The sequence below is a fragment of the Leopardus geoffroyi genome, chromosome A1 (assembly GCF_018350155.1).
Source record: "Leopardus geoffroyi isolate Oge1 chromosome A1, O.geoffroyi_Oge1_pat1.0, whole genome shotgun sequence".
Lineage (NCBI taxonomy): Eukaryota > Metazoa > Chordata > Mammalia > Carnivora > Felidae > Leopardus > Leopardus geoffroyi.
The window spans coordinates 19,015,789-19,041,547 of NC_059326.1; the positions used below are offsets into that span (position 1 = coordinate 19,015,789).

At 44.6% G+C, this 25,759-nt stretch overlaps 2 protein-coding genes across 12 annotated transcripts in view; one reads left to right on the forward strand and one right to left on the reverse strand.

The window, feature by feature from the left end:
• The window catches only part of SLC25A15 (solute carrier family 25 member 15), a 64,923-nt gene extending 47,956 nt beyond the window's left edge, over positions 1 to 16,967 (forward strand). For all 4 annotated transcript variants that reach the window (XM_045475041.1, XM_045475042.1, XM_045475040.1 and 1 more), the window contains 5 exons: positions 2,878 to 3,136; positions 8,240 to 8,377; positions 12,016 to 12,185; positions 13,081 to 13,239; positions 14,751 to 16,967. In XM_045475041.1, the coding sequence (XP_045330997.1) occupies positions 2,878 to 3,136; positions 8,240 to 8,377; positions 12,016 to 12,185; positions 13,081 to 13,239; positions 14,751 to 14,875 (851 nt within the window). In that variant the 3' untranslated portion in view covers positions 14,876 to 16,967. The remainder of the gene's footprint in view (positions 1 to 2,877; positions 3,137 to 8,239; positions 8,378 to 12,015; positions 12,186 to 13,080; positions 13,240 to 14,750) is intronic.
• Positions 16,968 to 18,732: 1,765 nt separating this feature from the next.
• The window catches only part of LOC123596467 (phosphatidylinositol 3,4,5-trisphosphate 3-phosphatase TPTE2-like), a 166,816-nt gene continuing 159,789 nt past the window's right edge, over positions 18,733 to 25,759 (reverse strand). For all 8 annotated transcript variants that reach the window (XM_045474985.1, XM_045474959.1, XM_045474976.1 and 5 more), the window contains 4 exons: positions 25,459 to 25,550; positions 22,938 to 23,033; positions 20,897 to 20,967; positions 18,733 to 19,007 (listed from right to left, as the gene is read on the reverse strand). In XM_045474985.1, coding sequence (XP_045330941.1) covers positions 18,893 to 19,007; positions 20,897 to 20,967; positions 22,938 to 23,033; positions 25,459 to 25,550 — 374 coding nt within the window. In that variant the 3' untranslated portion in view covers positions 18,733 to 18,892. The remainder of the gene's footprint in view (positions 19,008 to 20,896; positions 20,968 to 22,937; positions 23,034 to 25,458; positions 25,551 to 25,759) is intronic.

Consider the following 25,759-nt stretch of genomic DNA (forward strand, 5'->3'; position numbering starts at 1 on the left):
ATTATATTACTGTCAGTTTTTCCCTTTATGACAATTGCTTTATGTATTTAGGTGTTCCTGTGTTGGATGCATAGCTCTTTATAAATGTTATATCCTTTTGTTGGATTGATCCCTTTATCGTGATCTAGTGCCCTTCTTTGTTTCTTGCTACAGTGTTTGTTTTACAGTATTTTGTGTAAGTATTGCCACTCCAGCTTTTTTTTTTTTTTGGCCTTATTTTGTATGTTAAATGTTTTTCTACCCCTTTATTTTCAGTGTATGTGTGTTTAGGTCTGAAGTGAGTCTCTTGTAGGCAGCATATAGATGTTGTGTGTGTGTGTGTGTGTGTGTGTTATTGATTCAGTCACCCAGTGTCTTTTTTTCTTTTTTTAATGTTTATTTATTTTTAAGACCGAGAGAGAGACAGAGCACTAGCAGGGGAATGTCAGAGAAAGAGAGGAGCACAGACTCTGAAGCAGGCTCCAGGCTCCGAGCTGTCAGTGCAGAGACTGATGCAGGGCTCAAACTCACGAACTGTGTGATCATGACCTGAGTCGAAGTCGGGACGCTTAACTGATTGAACCACCCAGGCGCCCCCTCTTTTTTTCTTTAAGTAAACTCTGCACCCAGCATGGGAGTTGAACTCACAACCTTGAGATCAAGCATTACATGCTCTACCAACTAAGCCAGCCAAGCCTCCTTACCCTGTGTCTTTTGACTGGAGGATTTAGTCCATCAAGAGCATTTTTCATTAGAATATTTTAAAAATGCTATGCTTCCAGTGCTGTTAAACAGAACATTTATTGAGTGCTTCCATTGAGTTTGAGATTCTCTGTTTTGCATAGGTGGACAGGGTGGTCAAGGGTCTGCTTTTTGGTCTTTAGCTCTATCTTCCCCACTTTCACCACTGACACCATCCCTGCCCTGCCAGTCATTGCTGACTCAGTTGTGTAGAGCAGAGAAAACCCACAACACTGACCTTGGTGAAATGTAGAGTGTACCATGGTCTGAGTGCCTGTCTTGCGGAATAAAATGCAGGGCCTGTTGGGATACCTACAAAAAAATGTAGATGCTGTTTCTACTTGTCTCTCAGGGAGAATGAGATGATCAGAGGTCTCTGCTCTAAGTAAGTGGAGAAATATTCCTGTAAATTATTCATAGCTTCGTGGATACTTGATGGGTATCTAAGCACCTACTAGGTCTCAGTGACTGGTGCTGATGTTCAGAGTAGTCCTCATCCATATGAGTGGGGCTCAGCAGTGCCTCGACAGTGTCATTTGTGGTAAATTACAGGAGAGTCAACTTACCTCCATAGATGAGAGGAGACAATTGTTGTAAGCATTTGAAAATGTGCTAGCTACCTACCTTCTCTCTGTTGGAAATGTAACTGTTACAGATATGCAACAAATGTGTCTATTAGCAACCTGTGATGTGGAACTGTTTGGGATGACTGGGTTAAAATATGGAAACTTCCAGTTAAAATTGTGATGCTCTGAATTGAATGCTTTATTCAGTGTATCTGCATCTAGGTTACCTAGATTACCTAGATTATGTATCCTCTTTAAACATGCTGACATTCACCTCCTCTTTTCAAATGATTAAATTATTTTTTGATTTAGGGTCTTATTTTATTCGTCTCAATACCTGGCAAAGAATAACCCTAATGGTAGTAACCTCTTATTGAATTATATTCTACTAATTCAGAACTACTAATTCAGTGGGAATGTATCATTACTCTCCTAGAACAAATGAACAGTAGGGAGAGGGTCCCAGAGATCACACCTGTGATTGCTTAAGAGAAGAGCTCAGTTTTCAGAACTCCTTGAAAATGTCTTTTTATCTGCCAGTAATTACTTGGGGGGGTCATTTGAGACAGGACCTCTCTTATCTTTGCTTTGCACAGTTTAGTTGGGGTAACTATGTGTAATGTCAAATTATGAAGTTGCATTCCTTAAATATTTAATATAAGACTTCAGTTTTGATGAAGCTTTAAAAACTTCATCCGATGGCTATGTTTCCTGACACAAGCAGGGAATGTCTGAGCTACGGTGGCCTCTTAGGCCCCAGGAAGAAGGAAGTCTTGTGGCATTTCACAAATGCTGACCCAGTCCGGGGTCTGGGATATCACAGGGTGGTTATAGTTCGTTATTTCCCTTATGTTCAGAATTTTTATTGAAGTCATCTAACACAGTTTTGATCTTGCTGTTTTCTAATGTCTTACAGTATAAAAGTGCAAAAATATGTGATTTGTACTCAGCAGAGTCAAAGTTTAGCTCTTTAGCGATTGGCCAGACTCTTTGTCGTCTTTACCTATTGCTTATTCCTCTGTTTTTCGGATAATCATCAGTACGGCTGGGCATTAGGCAAAGGGGAGTGATTAGCTCCTGCCAGACTTCCTTTCCCTTCCTTTTATATGGTTGTATGTACACAGAGACTAAGTGCTATTTATTAACCACTTGTGCAGCAGCCATTACGTTAAGTCTTTTCATCCATTTTTATTTAATCCTCGTGCTGATTGAGGAACCAGGGCTCAGAATTGGTATTGCTTGTCTGGGATATCACAGCAGAGCCAGGCCTCAAGCCCAGGTCCCTCTAACCCCACTGCTGACACCCGAGAACACACTCCACTCTTTTGCATCCTCTGGTTTTGACTGTTGAACACACATCAGTCTCCTACCGAGGGTGAGCTCTTTCAGGGCTGTAGCTGGGTGCCGGGCACATTGGGGACCCTGTGTTGTTTATTGGACTGGGCTCGAAGGTTTGGGGGAGGAAGAAGTCGAATGAACACAAGTGTAAGTAAGCCCTGGGGTAGGCTGCTCCCCTCTCGTTTCTGCGGGTATTTGAGGCTGCACTCTAACACACGTAGACTCGTGCTGGAGATTTCTGTCCTGGTTGTAGGGGGCACGGCATGTGTACTGACCGGGCAGCCCTTTGACACCGTGAAAGTGAAGATGCAGACGTTCCCCGACCTGTACAGGGGCCTCACCGACTGCTGCCTGAAAACCTACTCCCAAGTGGGCTTCCGCGGCTTCTACAAGGGGACCAGCCCAGCGCTGATTGCCAACATCGCTGAGAACTCTGTCCTCTTCATGTGCTACGGCTTCTGCCAACAGGTGGTGCGGAAAGTGGTTGGATTGGAAAAGCAGGCCAAGCTAAGGTGAGTCGTGGGCACTAACACCTGCTCAGTTTGTTTCAAAAGACAACCTTGTTGGGGGTGCCCGGTGGCTCAGTCAGTTGAGCGTTCGACTTTGGCTCAGGTCATGATCTCACAGTTCGTGGGTTCAAGCCCTGCGTCGGGCTCTGTGCTGACAGCTCAGAGCCTGGAGCCTGCTTCGGATTCTGTGTCACCCTCTCTCTCTGCCCCTCCCCTGCTAATGCTCTGTCTTTCTCTTTCTCACTGTCTCAAAAATAAAATAAACATTAAAAAAAAATTTAAAAGACATCGTTGTTGTATAGTCAAGATTTTTGTGATACCTTATGGGAAGGACGTTTCCTTTTTTAAAATAACCCACTTTCTCTCTGGTTATGGAGGAATACGTTGTCATCCTATAAAACTTGCAAACCACGAATTCTGCAGGATGAGGATTGCCTGTAATGTACCATGGAGAAGGAGACACCCTTACGTATTGGTGTCCTTCACGAAGATGCTTTTCAGATGCTGCAGGTGGTACTACTTCTCTTGTGGGCACAGGTGCTGGACCAGAGCCACAGATGCAGCCTGGGAGCCACGTTTGGGATTCCACTTCATCGGCAAAATGCGGAGGATTGGAAGAAGCTGCCTGAGCCAGTCTGAGAGACCCTTGGAATTTTAGGAAGAGTCAGCAGCACCTCAGAAGATGGAGATGAACCTGTGTGGCCGTGTCTGCACCAAACGTCAGACTCTGCCACGTGCTTGGCCCTCCCATGGATATTTACGTACACAGCAACTAGGAAGAACTCGGGAAACACTGGGATGTGTAGCCATCCCTTTTCTGAACGTTGGATTTTTAAAATTTTTTTTTTCAACGTTTATTTATTTTTGGGACAGAGAGAGACAGAGCATGAACGGGGGAGGGGCAGAGAGAGAGAGAGACACAGAATCGGAAATAGGCTCCAGGCTCTGAGCCATCAGCCCAGAGCCTGACGCGGGGCTCGAACTCACGGACCGCGAGATCGTGACCTGGCTGAAGTCGGACGCTTAACCGACTGCGCCACCCAGGCGCCCCGACGTTGAATTTTTTAAAATCACTTAAATTGTATCAGCTGCATGGTTCTTATGGGTTGTATTGGTAGGAACTGGAAACCCTATTGCAACTCGGGTCCCACTTGACGAAAAGTAGGTCCCTTTTGTCCAGAAGTTCCCTGGAGGTGCCTAGTGGTCTTTAAGACGTGCCCTTTTGCAGGCGGGAATTTTGTCTTGATGGATGGAACTTGTTTTTTAAGGGGACTGGATGAAATCACCCAGGGAGATAGCTTCTGTAGGGGGCTGCACACCGATTCTAGGACCTTCCAGCACAGAGGGGTCAGGAAAAACAGATGAAGAAATACGCAAGAAACAAACAAGGAGAAGGTGGGATCTCATGATAGAGACTGATGGGAAGAACACTGTAGTGAGTGTCGCCCTCCCTGCTCAAGGGGGGAGACTTTCTACATGAGGAGACCTGGGGTTTAGGTCCCCTGCAGCATCCCCAGAGGAGAACGCCTTGCAGAGAAGACAGCAGCCACATGAGGTCCCGGAGGAAGTCCTGCAACAAAGAAGCTGGCCTATTTCACTTGGCCTAACCCAGCACCCTCCTCTTTTTTTGGTCTTGGTGTGGGAAAGGGCTGCTTTTTCATCATTCAGAACAGTGTGTAGTTATTGCCTCTTGGGAAAACGCTACCTTAGATGCTACCTTAGAGTTGACAGAGCTATGACTCCCACGGCTATCGTGGTTTTTTGGTTTGTTTTTGTTGTGTTTTTTGTTTTTGTTTTTAGCCCTCACTGATGTCCTGCGAGAGCAGCAAAGCCGGTGGATGGTGTTAATTGTGTTACAGATGGGGGGAATTTCATGCAGATCCTGGCAGGCTTAGGATCATATTATCTGAGCTCATAACAGCAGGACTCAAACCCATGCCTTCTGGGCCCCCATCTGGTGTTCTTTCCCTAAGACCAGAGTCGGGGCTCTGGACCGTGGGTAGGGGTCAGGTCTAGAGAAAAGATAAATCAGCAGAAGCAGTGAAAGGAAAGCACTGCTTGGAAGAAACTACTGTGAATTTCAGCAAAGTCGTAAATATTTGTCCGTCCATGGTTTAAATTCCACCCTGAGTCATGTTCTCCTTTGACCTTTGGCTGCATGGGGTCTAAACACAGCAGGCGTGTCCAGGTACTTGTTTGTTGAAGGGGTGACAAACAGCGGATTCTTACAAAACCCCATCCTAGGCCTACTGAGGCTTCAGTTCCAGTTCTGAACGCCTTTACAGCAGGTGCAGCCTTGGGCCGGCCTACCTTATTTAGTGCCCTGGAAGATGAGAGTATTTATCAGAGAGCCAAAGTCTATTGCACACCTGATTTGCCTTGTTGTTGCACTGGAACAGCATGCTCGGTGTTCCTTCAGGTGGCTGAGCCATTATTGTGTCTTAGATTGATAGATGTCCCCATTTATTGATGCCGCCTCTGTTCCGGCAAACTTGGCAACTCTGGTTAATGACCCTAATTGACTGTCGCCTGTCGCAAGTTGACAGAGAGTCCCTGAGGGAGACCAGGTATGGATCTGCAGGCTGGCTGAAAGACCACAGAAACCCCCTGAAGCTTTGGCGTTGACAACCAGCTAAGCAGGAGTAAAAGGCAGGGAAGGAACAGTGTGAGTGGTGTTGGGCACTTTCCACACACTAGAAGCTGAGAGCAAGGATAGTCTTGTGTCTGGCTCTCACCAGGTGATGGGCTGATATTTAATTCTCTGAAATGAAAAGCAAGTCTCTACTCAAAGCAGCATCTTGCTCCTGGAAGACGCCTCCCTCCAGGCCAGCTATTCTGAGACCTGGGTGTGCAGCCGACCGGCTGGACCCGGGGCACCCTCCTCCTGTCTGCCCGCAGCACTGAGGCCAGGTCACCTGGGGATAGGAGAGGGGGCTGAGATTGGAGGAAGCCCTTGATTTTATACTAACGTCTGACGTCAGTTTATGTAACTGTTGGACATAACTTGAGGATGAGTGAACATGTTAGGTCTATTAGGCTCTTGCTCATGGTTTGGAGGAAAATTGTTGGGATCTCCACCCAGGGCAGTCAGCTGGGGGGCTTACCCCCCGGAGGGGGTGTCATCCCAGTTGTCCAGTGACAGTGGTATGCTGGCATTTAACGGGGGAGTGTCAGGGAGCCCACTGTCCTGCTGTGAGCCTCTTGCTGCTTCCTTGCCCAACCCCATGGGCCAGCTGAGCTCCTGTGGCAGAACACTGCCCGGGTTGGAAAGGGTCTTATTCTGGCCCCCATGAACACTCACAGATTTCTCAGGCTTTTCCCCATATTTTTGGACTCATCGGACATCAGTTTCACAGCCCTGCTGGTGACTGTGGCCAGTGGTACCAAACCCTTTTGAGGTGAGGTGAATACTTCCGGTTTCTGTGCGTTCCTCCATTTAGATTTCCGACTTAGCCTTTTTGCCTCCAACCGTCGAGCTTGCTGACTGGCACTGGCTTCACCCCCTCCTTCAGTACTATTGCAACTTCCCGGTGCCCTCTGTTGCTGAGGTCAGGAGGTCAGTGGAACTGGGAAGACACTTTGCGATGAGCAGCTTCATGGTTAAAAATTCATCCCGGGCTTTCATCTGGGCAGTTACGTTACATATCTGGTTGCTCCAGGTTGGATTTTTGGGCATGTGGGGATAGCCTTGGAACCTAGTTTTATAAAGCTTAGTGGCAGATACTCTGAAGTATTAATAACGGGTGCCTTTGGGGTGGTGGTGGGAGTATGATTTTTTTCCTCTCTCCTCCCTCCCCACCCCCTTCTCTTCCTCCCCCCCCCCCTTTTGATTTTGTTTTATATGTCATTGTGTCTTACTTCTGGATGCTGTAACAAAATACCATCAACTGGGTGGTTTATTTTTTTTATACATATATATAATTTATCGTCAAATTGGTTTCCATACAACACCCAGTGCTCATCCCAATAGGTGCCCTCCTCAATGCCCATCATCCACTTTTCCCTCTCCCCTACCCCCCCATCAACCCTCAGTTTGTTCTCAGTATTTAAGAGTCTCTTATGGTTTGCCTCCTTCCCTCTCTGTAACTTTCCCCGCCCCCCCATTTCCTCCCCCCTGGTCTTCTGTTAAGTTTCTCAGGATCCACATATGAGTGAAAACATGGTTATCTTTTTCTGCCTGACTTATTTCACTTAGCATTACACTCTCCAGTTCCATCCATGTTGCTGCAAATGGCCAGATTTCATTCTTTCTCGTTGTCAAGTAGTATTCCATTATGTATATAAACCACATCTTCTTTATCCATTCTTGGACATTTAGGCTCTTACCATAATTTGGCTATTGTTGAAAGTGCTGCTATAAACATTGGAGTACAAGTGCCCCTGTGCGTCAGCACTCCTGTATCCCTTCGGCAAATTCCTAGGAGTGCTATTGCTGGGTCATAGGGTAGATCTAATTTTAATTTTTTGAGGAACCTCCACACTGTTTTCCAGAGTGGCTGCAAACTGGGTGGTTTAAACAAACCTTTGTTTCTCACAGTTCTGGAGACTGGAAAGCCCAAGGTCATAGTGCTGGTTGATTTGGTGTCTTGTAAGGGTCCACTTCCTGGTTTGTAGAGGGACACCTTCTTGCTGTGTCCTCAGTGGGTGGAGAGAGAGCTAGGTGGTCTCTTATGAGAACACTAATTCCATCCTGGGGGTTCTACCCTTGCGATTTCCTCTCCATCTAATTACCTCCCAAAGTCCCTCCGGAAATACCAGCATATTTGGGATTAAGGCTTCAGCATAGAAATTTGGGGGTGGGGGATACATTCGGTGCATAGCACTGTGACTGATGAAAGGAGCATGGGTTTTGCAGTCAGGCAGACCTGCGTTTGAATCCTAGTATTGCTACTTGGTAGTAGCATGCGTTCTACGTATTCTGTGTGTTGTGTTGCCACATGACAGTTGGGGTGTTGCTGTCAGCCTCCCAGGGTTGTGAGACCCTTAGATGAAACACCACGTGCAGGTTCCCAAGTGTTCCTCTCTTTGATGGTGGCTGTCCCTCACTGCGCGAGTGCTCTGCATGGTGAATGCTGAATGAATGAATAACTGCTTGTCTCCTTCCAGTGATCTGCAGAACGCGGCTGCTGGTTCCTTCGCCTCTGCCTTTGCTGCTCTCGTGCTTTGCCCCACTGAACTCGTGAAGTGCCGACTACAGACCATGCATGAAATGGAGTCGTCAGGAAAGATAGCCAGAAGCCATAAGTAAGCATTGCTTGGGCACAAGTGTTGGGTCTCTGTTGCCTTGGTGCAGTATTTGTATATTTTATATTGTACTCAAACTGAGAGAAATGGATTTATCTACTCCAAAATACTGTTTTCAGAACTCTTTCCCCTGCCAGAGGATAACTTTCTGGACAGACTGCCTGTGATGGCTGCACCCACCCCTGCCCCCACATCAGAGCATTGTAGGCAGATATTTAATAGCTGGGAAGTAAGCCAGGAGCTAATACTGCTCTTGGCGTGTTGAGTGCGTGAGGCATGATCCCCAGCTGTGTAGGAGGCACATAGCAGACAGCTTTGGAACATGTCTGAGAGCTGAGCCTTCATAAGTATCAGTTTGGGCTCTGAGATGAATATTTGATGGCCATTCCCAGGTCTCACATGGGTGATCACCCCACATGCCGGGGTAACTTCCTTACTTCCCTCCCTGATCCTTCACATGTACCCACAGAGGGCCCATGTTCTAAAAAAACTCCTCAGAGCCCTTGTGAGCTACTCTGTGACCATCAACCCACTATCCTCCTCAGTCTTTTTTTTTCTAATAAATATTGCCTCATTTATTCATTTATTTATTTATTTGAGAGAGAGAGAGAGAGAGAGAGAGAGAGAGAATATGAATGAATCCCAAGCAGGATCCACACTCAGCACTGAGCCCGACACCGGGCTCAATCCCATGACCTGAGCCAAAGTCAAGAGTCTGACACTCAACCAACTGAGCTACCTAGGTGCCCTTCCCCTCAGTCTTTTAATGAGACCATATATTCATTTATTGAACATAGTATTCTATACATCTATTAGGCCACATTAGTTAATCATGTTTAAATCTTCTTTATCTTTTTTCTATAAGCAAATTCTTCCAAAAATTTTTAAAATTTAAATTTTAGTTAACATACAGTGCAGTATTGGTTTCAGGAGTGGAATTAGGTGATTCATCACTGACCTATGATGCCCAGTGCTCATCCCAAGTGTCCTCCTTAATGCCCATCACCCATTTAGCCCATCCCCCCACCCATCTCCCTCTGTCAACCCGTAGGTTGTTCTCTGTCATTGTCTCTTGTTTGTTTCCCTCCCTTCTCTTCCCCTGCCTTTCCCACATGTTCATCTGTGTTGTTTCTTAAATTCCACATATGAGTGAAATAATATAGTATTTGTCTTTCTTGGGCTTGTTTTGCTTAGCATAATACCTTCTAGCTCCATCCACATCATTGCAAATGGCAATGTGTATATATTTACACACATGCTACATCTTTATCCATCAGTCAGTGGACACTGGGGCTCTCTCCATAGTTTGGCTATTGTTCATTATGCTGTTATAAACATTGGGGTACATGTACCCTTTGAATCTTTTTTTTATCCTTTTCCCCTTCAGTCTTTAAAATAGATTCTAGTTACCTCATGAGAGTGTGTCATATACAGTATGATTTATTTGGATTCTCAAGCAATTTATTGTCTTTGTTAATCTCGACACTTGTTTATTTATCTTAACATCTGGCTGACCAAAGTTCTCGTCAGTGTGGTTTACTCAAAGTCTGTAAATCTGCTGGGAAAAAAACAGATAAATCAGCCATTTACAGAGTTAGTCTCCTCCTAGTGAGGATGGGGTTTGTATAACAGAGCGCTATATCCTGTACCCTTGAGATTCATTACAGCCAGTTTGAATCTAGTCCTAGCTTAGGGGTCCAAAAATGTAAGTCTTTAAAACTTTTTATTGAACTATAATACATATGCAGAAATCATAAGTGTGGGGTTCTATAGTGCTAAAACAAACATAGTTGAAACCAGGGCCCAGATCAAGAGGTAGAACATTAACAACACCCAGAAAGTTGCTCTCATGCCCCTTAGTAGTTTAAGGTACTTTTAAGAAAGTAAATTTTGGGGCCAAAGACTTAGGAAAATGGATACCTTGCACAAAAGTAAATATTGGTTGACTGTATTTTAGGTGTGGCAGTGCCCACGCAGGGGTATAGTAGCTTAGGGTTAAAACTTGGATCGGAAGGCACTGAGTTGAATTACTTTGTTACATTCCCATTGTAGAATGGGAGCTGAGTTGCAGGAAGGACCTGGTCAATAGGTGATGCCTGAGGAAGCCTTCTGAAGGGCCTTCTATTACCTTCGGTTTGATCCTCCACTGGTCCAAGCCAGGGTCACCTGCTGAGCTAAGTGAGAAGTGAGGGGTTCTCTACACTGCACTGAGCAGGTGTTTCTGGTACTGTTTTTCTGATGGGTAAAGCCTGCCATGGTGCCCACCGTCAGGAAGAGGGGTCTAGCAGAAAGTGTCCTGCATCCCAGCTGCTACAAGGCTCTGAGCAGCTTGAAATAAAAATTATTGCATACCTACTTCTTGAAAAACTAAATTCTTGGTGCTTCTTGCCCTACAGGAATTTTTTTGAGAGAGAGGGCACAAGCAGGGAGGGGCAGAGGGAGGAGACACAGGATCCAAAGCCGGCTCTCTGAGGACAGCAGAGAGCTTGATGTGGGGCTCAAACTCACCAACCATGAATCATGACCTGAGGCAAAGTCAGACTGAGCCACCCAGGTGCCCCACCCTCCAGGAATTTCTAAGAACTTCCTTTGTCTTGCCTTCAAGTAACATTTACTCCGTTCATTTCCCTGTACTAGCACAGAGGAAAACAAGTGCCTCAGTACACATCAGTTCAAAACAAAGGTTGGGGAGGGTAGGACTGGTGGGAGGTAGGGGCCTGGGCAAATACAACACCATTTTATTTTTGCTGAGTTTGTACAGCTCCTTATTGTAATTTCACTCATTTGCCTTTGGAAAAAGATGGGGATTGGCTCTCTTACATCTTTGATAACGACCTCTAGAATGTATGAATGCACTTTTTATTTTCAAATGAGGAACTAAGGAATTTGTTTATTGAGGGCCAGAGGATGCAAGCCATATAAAAATAAAAAAAAAAAAAAAGCTTATCTGGCTTTCACAAACCTCTCTTTCTCTGCTTGCCAAAGGAAGTTGGATTTTATTTGCACATCTTTGGAGGGTCCTTTACATGGGGCGGGGGTGGGGGGAGCTGTGGGGCAGATTCCTGAAGAGCCCCTCCAGAGAGGGGTCCTTGGGTGGGAGGGGTGGGAGTGATGCCTGGTGCTGTCTGCGTCTTTTCCTTCTGCTTCGTGTGTGCTACAAAAGTCATTGCATGTGATGTGAGCCCAGCAGTTAGCCAAAAGGAACTATGTGAGCTCCCTTTGCCATGTCCGTTCTGGTCCGGGTCTGTCGCTTGTTTTGTCCACGGCCAGAGGCCCTGATTTTCCAAAACTCCAGGGAACTCCTTTTCCATGTGTACTCTCAGGCCCTCCTTTGCTGAGTAGGCTCGATCCCCAGCCCACTTGGGATGTGTGAACACCATGCTTCCGTGTGAGACGGGGTTCTGGCAGTCTGTTGAAATCTTGGCGGGGGGTGCGGCGGGCACACCCAGCTTTGTACAAATGCACTTTAATGAAATGTCTTTGTCATCGGATAGTTTATGAGAACACTGGTCCTAAAAATGACTGCGCTTCTCTGAGATTTCCTCTCCGTAGAAGCCTTCTGTTCTCAGGATCCGGGTCCCTTGGTTTCTAGAATCAGCCGCTGCCTGCCCTAAGTGCGGCTCACTGTCTCCTCACAGCACAGTCTGGTCCGTGGTGAAGAGCGTCCTCAGGAAGGACGGCCCCTTGGGCTTCTACCACGGCCTCTCCAGCACTTTACTCCGAGAGGTGCCAGGCTATTTCTTCTTCTTCGGCGGCTACGAACTGAGCAGGTCGTTTTTTGCATCAGGAAGATCGAAGGATGAACTAGGTAGGTGTGCCCACGGTGACCCAGTCGGCTGGGATGGGCTGCGCCCCAGAGTGGCGTGGTGGCCAGGTGTGCTGTGGGAGTCTGTCTGGTGTTTCTGGAGGCCGGCAGGGAACTTGGCACCCTCCTGTTGGTGTGGTAATGTCCCCGGGACGGGGATGAAGCCGTGCATCCCAAACTTCTTTACTGGAATAACATGTGTTAGGGGAGAATATCAAAATTACCTTCCCTGTGGGAAATCTCCAATAAATGGGTGAATGGCCCATAAAGGATTTTGCAGTAAGCTTAAAACTTGGTAATAAATCTCAAGAGTGTTTCCAGAGCGCTGAAAAGTGTAGTCCTTTCTAGATAATCCTATTGAGCTGCTTGACTCATGTCATGACTCATGACAAACCATGGCCACGTTTGGCTCCCATGAATGATTCCTTTTTTTTCTCAAACACCTCCCTTCAGTGTTTTGGACTTCACTGTGGGGTTCGGCAGGCTCCCAGGCTTCACCGTTGTGCTTAATAAGACAATTTGGGTTTTCATGGTAAAGGAAGAGTCAGGGCCGTGAGGCATTAAAATATCGAAACACTTGAGAGTGAGAGAGGTGAAGAGATCGTGGCCTGTGTCTCAGTGGCCACCATTCTCATTCCTCCCGGCGGGGCGTGCTGCTTCCGTGTGGGCCGGCCCTCTGGAAGACAGGCCACAGGGATCAGCACGGACCTGGCACGATGAGGGGCCGACCCCGAGTGCCACAAGGGACCTTGTGCCCGCAGAGCTTTGGCCGCTCCTTCTGAGGACTGTGCTCTGCGCGTTAGCAATTTTATTTGCACCTACCTGCAGCCGCTGCTGCGCTGACCTCTGGAAATGCTGTTCTTGAGGCAAAACGCTGTTTGCTGATTTCCTCGCCTAGGCCCTGTCCCTTTGATGTTAAGCGGTGGAGTTGGTGGAATCTGCCTCTGGCTGGCCGTGTACCCAGTGGATTGCGTCAAATCCAGAATTCAAGTCCTTTCCATGTCTGGAAAACAGGCAGGATTTGTCGGAACCTTGATAAGCATCGTGAAAAACGAAGGTGAGTCCGCTCATTGCAGAAACAGAGTAGGTGTGTCCAGTGTGGTCGTTTCTCCGCCAACCTTCCCGAGGTCGATCAGGGAGTGTGGCTGCGCTCTCCCCCTGCCGCCTCTCTCCAGCCCTGGTGCTGTTTTCACACCCTTTCCTTAGACTCCTTTCATTCTCAGCCATGTTTGAAGTTGTTATTCTTCACTTCTGGGCCAGGAGTCTTTGTTTTAAGTCACCTGGAGGGAATTTTTAAAATACGGTCTGTGTCCAAGGGGATGAATGTTTTGAGGCCGCACCATTTGTTTTGCATAATACAGATGGTATCAGAAACGACCTCTAACAGAGACACTGAGGGATTTAAAGGAACGCGCAATAAATTCTTAATGCTAAGTCCTCCTGAAGGCAATTTGCTATTAATTTTGAGAGTTATACAGGAATATAAAGACTCTCCAGGTGATGTTTGTATAAAGCCAGTTTCATGCCACTAGTGAGTCAAGACCTGTTCTTCTGGCATCCACTATACAACTTGGGATGTGAACTTCTCTGTCTTGATTTTTTAAAAAAAAAATTTTTAATGTTTGTTTATTTTTGACAGACAGAGCACATGCAGGGGAGGGGCAGAGAGAGTGGGAGACACAGAATCTGAAGCGGGCTCTGAGCTGTCAGCACAGAGCCCGATGTGGGGCTCGAACTCACGAACCGTGAGGTCATGACCTGAGCTGAAGTCAGACGATTAACAGACTGAGCCACCCCGGTGGCCCTTGATTTTTTTTTTTAATGTTTATTTTGGGGGGGGGGCAGGGGAGGAGGGAGAGAGAGAGAATGAGAACATGAGTGGGGGAGGGGCAGAGAGAGAGAATCCCAAGCAGGCTCTAAACTGTCAGCTCAGAGCCAGACGCAGGGCTCAGTTCCACAAATGATGGGATCATGACCTCAGCCAAAACTGAGTTGGACGCTTAACTGACTGAGCCACCCAGGTGCCCTTCTGTCTTGATTTTGAGCGAGAGCACAGTTACGGTGTGTGGAAACAGTTTGGTTCATGTCCCAAAGCTGCAGAACACTTGATAGTTTCACAGAGTCCTCCCACCTCCCTTACCCACCTGGATCTGCATAGCCACCTTGGGCAGTGCCAGCAGTCGACACGGGACTCGAACTTAAGTGCCCGTGCTCTTTGCCCGATGCCTTATGGTCCTTGCCCTCCCAGGGGACGCCGCAAAGCCGCTGCCCCCCGGGAGCCCTGGGCTGCCAGGTGAGGCCTCCGCTCTGCCTGATCCATTTCCTGGGGATGAACCAGGCATGAGATTAGTGTGTGTTACCTGAGCATTCGCCAGCTTTGCTGGGAGGCCTGACGCTTGTCCTTGTTTCCATTAGTCCGTTTCGTTCCTGTTAGTCCAGGGAAACCTGGAAGGAAGTTCTTCCATCACCTACTGGTTTGTAGTGCGTTGTCTGGATTTGTAGGTACACAGCCCTGTGCTCTGCAGTTTCACGTGATGTCTCAGACTTGGGTCACTTTTTGTCTTCTAGGAATAACGGCCTTATATTCTGGACTGAAACCTACTATGATTCGAGCATTCCCTGCCAATGGGGCGCTATTTTTGGCCTACGAGTACAGCAGGAAGTTGATGATGAGCCAGTTTGAAGCATACTGAAGTGTCCTGGTGTACCTAGATCCAAGTATCGGCGTTTGAGGACAGTTCATCTCAGGGTTTCGTGGAGTACAAGACCAATGTAGAATTACTTTGGTTTCATAAGAATTTTATTTTTTGGTCTTCCCTTATCCTACCCCAAATCTTAAACTTTATGGAAGAGCCTCTATTTTATATCCTATAATTTTTGCCTGTAATTGAATAGAGAAGTTGCTGCTCTTGTCCTCGGTGGGGCATTTAGGGTGAGCCGCTGGCCCCTATGTCCAATGAAAGGCTAAATATAGTTCTGTCAGGGCTTTTGCATAAACCTGTATGTGTCCATGCAGTTTGGATGGTTGCATGTTGTTAAAAAAGCAAGGCTGGTTCCATGTTTAGTCTCAGATCTCACCAGAAAAACCCAGAGGTAACCATGTTCATGAAATGGCTATAAACGCATACTTGACTCATTGTAGATGTAGGGTCTCTTTTAAAATCTGCTTAGCACATGCACTACACTAAGCGGCTAAAATTTTAAAAAGTTTTCCTGTGGTGCTTGAAAACTAAAATATCAATCTAGAACTGGTAGAGGAGAGCACACTTGCATACTGGCGTGGCTTCCGTGTTACTGATACAAGTTTAGAGTAAGCATCTTGGAATTTCCCAAGATGTTCTGTTAAAATAGTGCTATTCATTTTCTAGATGGGGCCACATTCTAGATGGGATTTAGGCCTAGAGCAGCGTAGCCTTACCTGTGCCGACTTCCCTTCTCCCCTCCCAAAGAACTTCCCCTCTGCTGGGCTTTAGGTTGAGGAAGGGGCTGAGGGGAGGGGACTGTGCTGCTTTGCTTTGTGAAGACCAATGACTGACAGCAGCCCTTAGCTTCTGTCTCTGGGTCCTGGCCTGGGTGGGATTCCAGAGAATTCCTTTGGACCACCTATGGGCTGTTGATCCACTTTTGAACACTCACTTATTGCCTCCACTGATCAGAAACCCTTCCAGGGAGCAGAGTGCCAAAGCCAAGAGAAGCCCTTTTCCCTGGCTGGTGACTGAGTGATGGTGCTCGTGGGCAAAGTTCTCTCTCCGATGGAACTGGACACAACATAGTGCGTGTCCTCCACAGTGAGTGATGTCGGGGCTGGCCCTTTCTGAAGTTTATCTTGGGATCCGTAACTGCTTGCCATGTTTCTTACGGAGTTGGAGCCTTTTACATTTGGTACCAGCGGTCAGTGGATCCTCATGATGATTATATATAGGGGGTGACTTTATAAAGCAAGGAAACAAGCCGAGTAATTAAGTTCTGCCATATGTATGCACTAACAACAACCACAGAAGCTCAGGTCGCCTGGTCTAAGAGGATCCTTCTTGTCACCACTTAGGCAAGCCCCATCATTCCGTGCTGCTCCAAGACCAGCAAGGACTCTCTCGGTAACAAGTGTTTTTAAGCAGGCTGACCTGTGTCTGTCCCGTGTGCTTCTGTCATTGTTGGCACAATGAAAGCCTTGCGTGAAACCTCCAGTTTCCTTAAGCTTTGTGTTCTGCAAAGCTTCTGACATGCCCAAAGCAGGAGGGTCAGGGAAGTGACATGCTGACCCTTGGGGCTGCTGCGGACATTTGGGGAGGGGTGCTCAGTGTTGTGCCTGATGGACTCTGGAGCAATGGCTGGTCAGCCACCTGCGTTTTCTTTGAAAGAAAATCATTTTTCTACCTTTTCTCTCCATACCTTAAGTGGTCAGTAGCTACTGAGTGGTGCTTCATCTGAACAGGCCTGGACCGAAGCAAAATAGAAAATGGGGCTGGCTTCCAGCAGGAAGTGAGCTACCTGAGAATCCGTGAGCCCATCTGAGTTAGGCCTGTTGGCAGGGGACCTTCTCATACGTTGTCCTTTTAAGATCCAACTAAACATCTGCAATAGTAGCAGTCCAAGGCAAGGAAAAGAGTAAGGAATGAAACCTAAATCAGGGGAATTTTTTTTTCCATTCTATTTGCTTAATTCATGGTTCAGTATTTGAATACAATTTGTACCATTTCAGATCTGTACTCCAAAAATAATAAGTTGAAGTTGTGTGTTTAAAGCAATTCTGGTGTTCTATCATTAAATTATTTACCTAAAATTTGAGTACATGAGTTGTTTTAAGTATTTTACATGCTAAGAACCAACTGTCAGGACTGCTTAAGAGTATAGTAAGGTTTCAAGGTGGTGGCTTCATTGCAATGAGCATTTTTTTTTTTTTTTTTTTGGTCAGCATCATTCCTGATGTAAAATAATTTCACTGTAAGTAAATTGACCAAAATGTATTCTTTATTACACTGCAGTTGTGAAACTTGGCCCACTAGCATTAATCTCCCTCTGCCAGGTGGTACCTGTGATGTTTCTGATGGGGCAGGATGCTGTTCTATTTCTAAAAAATAGTGAAACTTGCTATTCAGTTTTGGATAATTCTATTCTGGGTAGTAAATTCTATTTAAGAAAACTGGTATTGTTCTGATGTATTATGATGTAAGTTTTTCGAGTTGTTCAAAGGAAGTATTTACATTGGGTTCTAAGGTGGAAACCTCCCATAAAATCTCTTTATAGGAGCAAAAGCACGATAGTGTGGCACCTCATAAGGGCAAGGAAATCTTGATGCACCTTAGAGGGTTAGAGAAGAGAAACCCCGGCTATGATATTTCAAAAAACAAGAGACTTAATGGGGGTTTCCTTCCTTCCATCTTGCCAGTATTGAGAAGGGCTAGACCTTCCTGCTCCTCACTGAGCCAGCTCGGTATTTTCCCACTGACCTAAGCCTGCCACCTGATCTGCCCGCTGTGGCTCACTGCTGCATGGGTTTTAAAGGATACATTACAGGGGCATCTGAGTGGCTCAGCTGGTTAAGCATCTGACTTCAGCTCAGGTCATAACCTGGCCATTTGTGAGTTTGAGCCCTGTGCTGACATCTCAGAGCCTGGAGCCTGCTTCAGATTCTGTGTCTCCTTTCTCTGCCCCTCCCCCCTTGCTCGCTCGCTCTCTCTCTCTCTCTCTCTCTCAAAATTAAACATTAAAAAAATTTAAAGGAAACAGTACCAGCTGTTCTGCTGCAACACATTCCTATCACAAATTACAGGAAGTAATGTAGTCCTAACACGTTGAGAACTTGAAAGACTTTTCCTCCAAAAGGAGCCTTCAGGTAGGTTGCTGCACTGGCAGCTGGGACCCCTTGTGGGCTGACTGGAGGGAAAAAGTGAACCTTTCATGCCATGTTCATAAATAAGGACAGTCAAGGTACAATGACGGGGAAGGTACTTGGAATAAAATAGTAAGAGAAAATGATTCCCTGGGGACACAGGACTAACCGATATTTACAATGCAAAGATGACCTTCCTCCACAGAGTTCCCTAAACTTAAGTGAACTTGGCTGGGAGCAGGGTTGGTGAAGAAGGAGGTGGACTTTAAAAGAATCTAGATTTCTCTAGGCAAACATTTCCTTTGACTTCACTCGTGAAGGTGCAAAAATAAATAGAACATTCGGTAACTGCTGCTTGTGTTTACCGAGATTCCTGTGCCCTCCCCGAAGTCTGCGTGTGTAATTAGCCCATGCACTGGTGGGTCTGCCTGTGTGCACAGTTTTCTGGGTTGAAAACAAGCAAGTCTTTGTGCCAATCTAAATCAAGCAGAGGAAGAAAACAGAAGTGACCTTTCTGATCTGAAATTAAAATGTAAAACAAAGCAGGGAATACTTGTATTTTAGATAAGTAAACTCAGATTATTGGGAGGAATCATAATTCTTAAATATTTTAAGGTTTGTTATGTAAAGGTTCTTCAAAGTGGTAATTTGGAACACAGTACATAAGAACGTTAATTCTCACAAACATGACCTAACTCCTTCAGAAAGTAAGAAGCACCCTTGAGATTTTACTTTGTATGTATTTAATAGGTTTGGCAAAAACATATGTACATGAATGTAAATATAAGTATACCAGCAAGGAAGGAGGTTTAGAAGCTACAAATATGTGGCAGGGATTGTGAAGAACATGATTCTGTCCGAGAAAGGGAACTACACTTAATTAGGTACCGGCTACGACCTCATCAAAAAATACCTCGACTGCAAACTCTGGACGGTAAATTTTCCATGTTTTTGGTTTATGGGGATTATCCAGTTCATTTCTTGAAAGATAAAGCCTAGAAAAGCAGAAACATCGTTGCAAGCACAGAAGGGTAAAAAAGGAGACCCACCTGCCACGGTTAGTCGCAGCCTCTGTCCGATCCCCTCTAGCCAGCTCCCCGCACCTCTCCACAGCCAACCAAATCTTAATCATCAGTAATTACACATTACTGATTACACATCACCGATGTGTAATTACACATCACCGATTCTTTTCACATTGCCTTTTATAGGATTAAGGACATTTGACATTAATAAATTGCCATGTGAAATCCTCCAGAGAGACTAGGTGTGTATTAAAACCAAGTAATAAAATACCGAGTCTTTTAAATGAGGACAGAGGCATTTTTGACCAGTTAACCACCTTGCAGCTAATAAAACAGCTATACCAAGCAGTAGGGAAAATTAGATCACTTCTCTCCTCACTTTTATAGGTTTCTAACTCATTGCCTCTCTAGTATGATCCATGTGTTTTAAAGGAAAAAATTGTGCCCCGTGGCAAGAACCACTTTGGAAGAGTAACACCCAATGAAGTTTCACCCAGATCTCGACTGAGGGGCTTGGCTCATGTTGGGAGTCAAAGTTTATTGTTTGTAAGTTCACTCTATCCATTAAATAGGTGCATCAGAAGGATGTAGACCAGATATTCAACTTACTGTTGCCTTTACTGGACTCGAGGTGTGAGAGGAGGTGGTCAGATTTGAAGAAAAGGGTGGGATTATATGTAATGGGAACTGTCGATTCATGCCACATACAGTCACAGCTACCTCAAAACTCCGGTTCTGGAATATTTTTCCCTTTTTGTATTGGATGATGATTACGGTATGGTGATAACAATACACCTCAAATTTTCAGCGCTGAAGAACAAATACTCCTTAAAGTATTAGAGCACTAGAATTCTAGAGAATGTCTAGACTCAGGAATGAGTTTCCAGACAAGTAGAAGTTTTCTTGGAATAATCTTCAGTCAATAATTACTTTTTTTAAAAAACTTTCCTAGGTGCCTGGGTGGCTCAGGTGGTTAAGCCTCTGACTCTTGGTTTCGGCTCAGGTCATGATCTCCTGGGTCTTGGGTCAAGCCCCACTTTGGGGTCCGAGCTGACAGTGCGGATCCTGCTTGGGACTCTGTCTCCCTCTCTCTGTGCCCCTCCCCCACTCAATATACTTTTTAAAAAATAAGCTTAAAAATGATTTTCTAATAACTAAACTGGGAAAGTTTTTTTTTTTTCTTTTCTTTTTGAGAGAGAGCATGAACAGGGGAGGGGCAGAGAGAGAATCCCAAGCAGACTCTGTGCTGTCAGCACAGAGCCCAATGCGGGGTTTGAACTCACAAATGTGAGATCATGACCTGAGCCAAAGTCAAGACTTGGAGCCACCCAGTCATGCCAAGAAAGTCATTTTTAAATGGGAGACTATTAAAGCGGTCTTCATTAATGCTTACTGTGTCTTCTAACTTCTGTCCTAGATCTAAGTGTGTTAATCACCTTTAAACTAGCTGAAGCTTCCCTAGAAGATGCCTTCCTTTGGGGCACAGAATTTAGTGGGTGGTCGGTCGTAGGTAAATTAACACATTGGGAGGACCTCCCACAGGGTACTGAGCAGACTCCTACTCAACTTGCATGGGAGGGCTTTATTACCATACTCCAGATCTGATCAGAACATGTTTTAACTTCTGTGAAACAGTCCTAGGGCATGGACCTTGAGGATAATGCAACGGTAGTTCCCAAGAATAGTCATATATTTTACATAACCAGATTAAGAGGAGAAAGGCAGTGAAGAATTGGGGAATTTGAGGATTCTTGGTTTCTGGAAATTGAGCATATGGCAATCAGCAAAAGGTTTGCCTTTGCACTTTACACAGACCTTGAAGATTAAGCTGTTTCTACTGGATTGTATCAGAGCCATACCTGTTATTTTGTATAAAAGATGTATGGAACCAGAAGAAAAATGGGCAGTTGTCATAGTATTTAGGAAGAACCTAAAATTAAAAAAAAAAAAAAAAAGTTATTTTTCATAGTAAAATTGATACCAAAAGCTAATTCCAAAGGGATTAAAATTCCATTCATTTCTATATTTGTCAGTTGTAGCCATTAAGTACATAGCACTCACAGTGTATAACTTTATACTCATGACACAAAGGAGGAGGCTTTAAGAAATGGCTATTTCTATCAAAATGTAAGGAAATGTAATTTTTTCTGTACTTTTAAGCAATAGTCTTCTAATATAGTTTAGTTCTAAACAGAAACCTATACCAGTTTATGCCTGAAGAGAGCATCCATTTCTACAAGGAGCAGCTACATTGATAATTGTCATCATTGGTGATAAAAATACCTAAACATTTTGAAAGCGTTTTCATCTCCTGGCCCTTGAAAATCACAAAATGACCAACATTGCTTGGGCCGGTGCCTGAAGCAGTGCTTCTGCTTAGAGACCACCGACTGAGAGAGAGTTCAGACTGGCTTCGTTATTCAAATCCAGTATGGGTCACTTGCTTCAACACAGATACTTTTTTCAGTACTGAATAGATTCTCCCACAACAGAGAGCAAGCAGGGCATGAAGGAGGGCACAGGATATACATTTTTTTTTTTAAATTTTTTTTTTTCAACGTTTATTTATTTTTGGGACAGAGAGAGACATAGCATGAACGGGGGAGGGGCAGAGAGAGAGGGAGACACAGAATCGGAAACAGGCTCCAGGCTCCGAGCCATCAGCCCAGAGCCCGATGCGGGGCTCGAACTCACGGACCGCGAGATCGTGACCTGGCTGAAGTCGGGCGCTTAACCGACTGCGCCACCCAGGCGCCCCCAGGATATACATTTTAAATTGATCGACATAGTTACTTGTTGGCAGTTCTGCTTGATAATTTTAATAGGAAAATGAAACTACTGACCTTTAGCAATTTGTTACATATAGAATAACACTCGTGCACTTTATGACTGCTCAATATAAATTATACACTCATGATATTCAGAGTAATGACTATGGCAAACATTCTCATTTTATGTAAGGCAAATATCGGATTAAAAACACTTTTTTAAAAAAAACTTTCCTAGGTGCCTGGGTGGCTCAGCTGGTTAAGCATCTGACTCTTGGTTTCAGCTCAGGTCATGATCTCATGGTTTCATGGGTTCAAGCCCCCAAGTTCTGTCCGTGCAGAGCCTGGTTGGATTCTCTCTCTCTCTCTCTCTTTCTGCCCCTCCCTCACTCATGCTGTATTTGTCAATCTCAAAATAAACTTAAAAAAATACTATTTAAAATGAATTATATGTCAATCCAAAGGAAAGTAAAATCTCCCTTTTACCCCCAGGTTTTATTTAAATTCCAGTTAGTTAACATATATGGTAAGATAGGTTTCAGCAGAACTTAGTGATTCATCACTTAACACCCAGTGCTCATCCCAACAAGTGCCCTCCTTAATGTTCATCACCCATTTAGCCCATCTCCCCACCCAACTCCCCTCCAGCAACCCTCTGTTCGTTCTCTATTGCAAACACTTGTAATTAATGAAAGAAGATGTTAGTTCAAGGATGCTTTCTACACAGTATAGATTCATAGAGTTAAACGTACACATAAATTTACAAACAATGCTACCTTAAGGAAAGAAGGTGTTTGTTGAAAGATGCTTTCAACACCATAAACTAAAAATTATGGGGAACAATGTGTTTTAGAGATATAAAAGAAAAATGTGATCACTGCTCTGCAATAAACATACCTTGGTTTTTTTCTTATTTGAAAATATATGCAAACTGTATAGAATTTAGAAAAAAATGAGCAAAAACCAGTTTAGGTTCTTTTTAAAATTTTTGTTACGGATCTGACTTGTTTTTCTCCCTCTCCCTGGCCAGGGCTTGACATCTATTTCTTGCCGGGAATTGTAGGAAAGGAAATCCTAAAGCAGAATAATTCAAAAGACCAGACGAGAATAACACTGTTTCTTGATTACTCACTGAGGAAGAGAGAAAGCGTACTTTCACATCATCATACAGAGGTGGACAGCTGGATAAATGAATTATTACGTTGTCTGTTTCAATATCGTGAAGTATCTGTGAATGAACACATGGAATTCACAACCTTAAAACCAGCTGGTAAGAGAACAGTGAAGTTCATGGTCACAGATCAAGGCTTCCTGTATTTATCAAGTACGCTTGGTCTCATAGTCCAGTCACTACATGTAAACGTGAATCATTATTTCTATAAAGTTGCAATACTGTTACGTTTTTAAAAGGCCAACGTGTTTGGAGGTCATGGTAGGGCAGTGGTAAAGAACAAAGCGTTCCCATTTCCATTAGAGTTTAACCAAGTAAACATTACTGTTGAATGTGTGCCACTTGATTTTCATATGCTGGGATATGCTAACATGCTCGGTTTTAAAGCTAGCCTTCACATTCAAAAAGCAATACACAATTGGTCATGTTTTATGAAAAAGGGGTCAGCTGATGGGATCATGGACCTTGTCCATGGCTGACTGCTGGATGGAGTGACGAAGAATTGGCCAAGTTTCTGGAATGAAGGACTTTCTTGAAGCTATACTAAGTATTTCTTTGTTATTGATTACCCTTGTGTAATAGTGGCCCCCGCAATAAGAAAAGTCTATGTACCTGTGCAAAATAGAAAAGAAGGTGCAGACTCAAGGCATGCTTCAGGGAGCTACACGCACAAGAAGTAATAGAATGGCATAAATTACATGTCAAGTTAGATGATGAAGACTTTGGAGAGGTTAACAAGAAGCATAGAATGAGAAAGGTTCACAGAGAAGGTAGAAACAGAGTTGGGCATGGAAGGATTTGTATAAATGAGGAGCACTGAAAAGAGAATCCAGTGGAGGCAGGGTGGTGTGGGAGAGGGGGAGGAAAGACCAGCAAAAACATGAAGCAGAAATTAAGAGTGTTGTGTTCCAAGGGCCAGAGGACACCCACTCTACTTGGAATGGAGTCTGCAGGTCAAGTACCTGATGGAAATAAGCTCAGGTCTCAGGTATGTTATGGCTAAGGTTCAAGAGCCAGGGAAATAAGAATGAAGTTGAAGAATATGGAGAGGGGGGCATTTCCTATGTGACAAAGTGGCCTGATGATGATCACATATAACACTTATTTAGCGATTTATCAGTCACAAAGAAACTTTACATATATTACCTAATCCTCAAAACACTTGATATGTGATCTTTACTTTACAGATAATGCTGAGCCAAAGATATTAACTGGCTTTGACTACAGGCATGCCGTGTGTCTTCTCTACTTAGAGCTTTTCACTGTTGGAGCAATGAAATACCTGCATATTGCAGGACTCTATATACTGTATTGTATGAGGGGAAAGAAGAGGTAGGGAGACCGTTGTGGAAATCTGGGCATGAACAAACGAGGTGTTGGCAACAGGAACAGAAAGGAACGGAGAGAGTGAAGAGACATTCCAAGGGTACAATCAACAGGAATTAGTGACTGACCGGATGTGCAGGCACAGCAAAGAGAGAATCAAAGATACTGCTAAATTTTAAGGCCTGAGTGAGAGAACTCTGGTGTCAGTTGCACAAGCAGAGGAAAAGCTCATTTGACAAACGTGGACTGACAACATGGTTGGATTGTTGAGGCAGAGACCGTCCATGTTGTGGGTCCCGGTAGGTGCTCATAAACATGTGCGGAGTGGAAGAAAGAAAAAAATACATAAGGCAGGGGAATGGACGAGCAGAACCAAGAGTAGGGTACGTACAGAGGTAAGAACAGAAAGCCAAGGATCAGGACTGGGTGAGGGCCTTCCGTGGAGGAGAGGGGAAGGAGTGGTGGAGAAGTGATAGAACAGAGGCAAGCCTGCGAGAGAATTCTAAGAGTTTATATTTCTTAGATCTAGGAAGGTTTCTTATTGCTTCAGAAAAGGTTGATGATCTTAGGCATACCAGGTCCCATTGCTTTTGGGCAGAGAGCTACATCCAGCCAGCCACTTGGGTTACTCTTGAAGGTACAGACCCACAGGGCATGTGAGATAGAATCACTTGGGACATTGCTAACTCGAGAGATTCCTGAGCCCCATTCCAGATTCCCTGAATCATATTTTTGAGGTACAGTCTTGATGTCTCCATCTTTTTAGTGTGCATGCCAATCACCTATAAGCTTATAATTTCAGAATCAGTACCATATTATAAAATGACAAGAAGAAGACTATTTAGCTAAAAATGACCAGATACATGAATCGAAAACTCTGATAAATTCCTGGGAACATGCTTGGCATTTGTGTAAAAGGGAAAGGCAAAGCAACACACTGAACTGAAAAGATAGTTTGGAAAATGCCCTGAAAAGACTATTTTGAATAAGGAGTTTGTGCTCTGACTTGTATCTGAACACAGGGATGCCAAGTTGGATGGTAACCAGAAAACAGCATGGTCTTTCTTTGTGGTGAGTGACGGTCTGGGAGGTCAACATGCTGATTGACATGGAGAACTAAAACAAATGCCAGCATTTTCAGTTTACGTGCTCTTACCCAACAATTTTTGGAAGCAGAACTTAAAAAGACGATTTTGCGGTGCAATATTATTTGTACTTTTAGATCATTTCCATTGCCTTTTCCAACACCTGAATGAAATAAAATTAGGCCAGTTAGAGCAAAGATCAAAATGTCTCACCAATTAACATTATGGTTTAGAAAGAAAATTATTCCAGCTCACAATGTGTCAATACTGAATCATTTGGGTCTTGCGTGAATTCTGTCTTTAAAAGACAAAGCTTCAAGCCCAACTTTGTCTCCCAAAGCCCAATTTATAAGGCTGGAGAGGGGTAAAAAA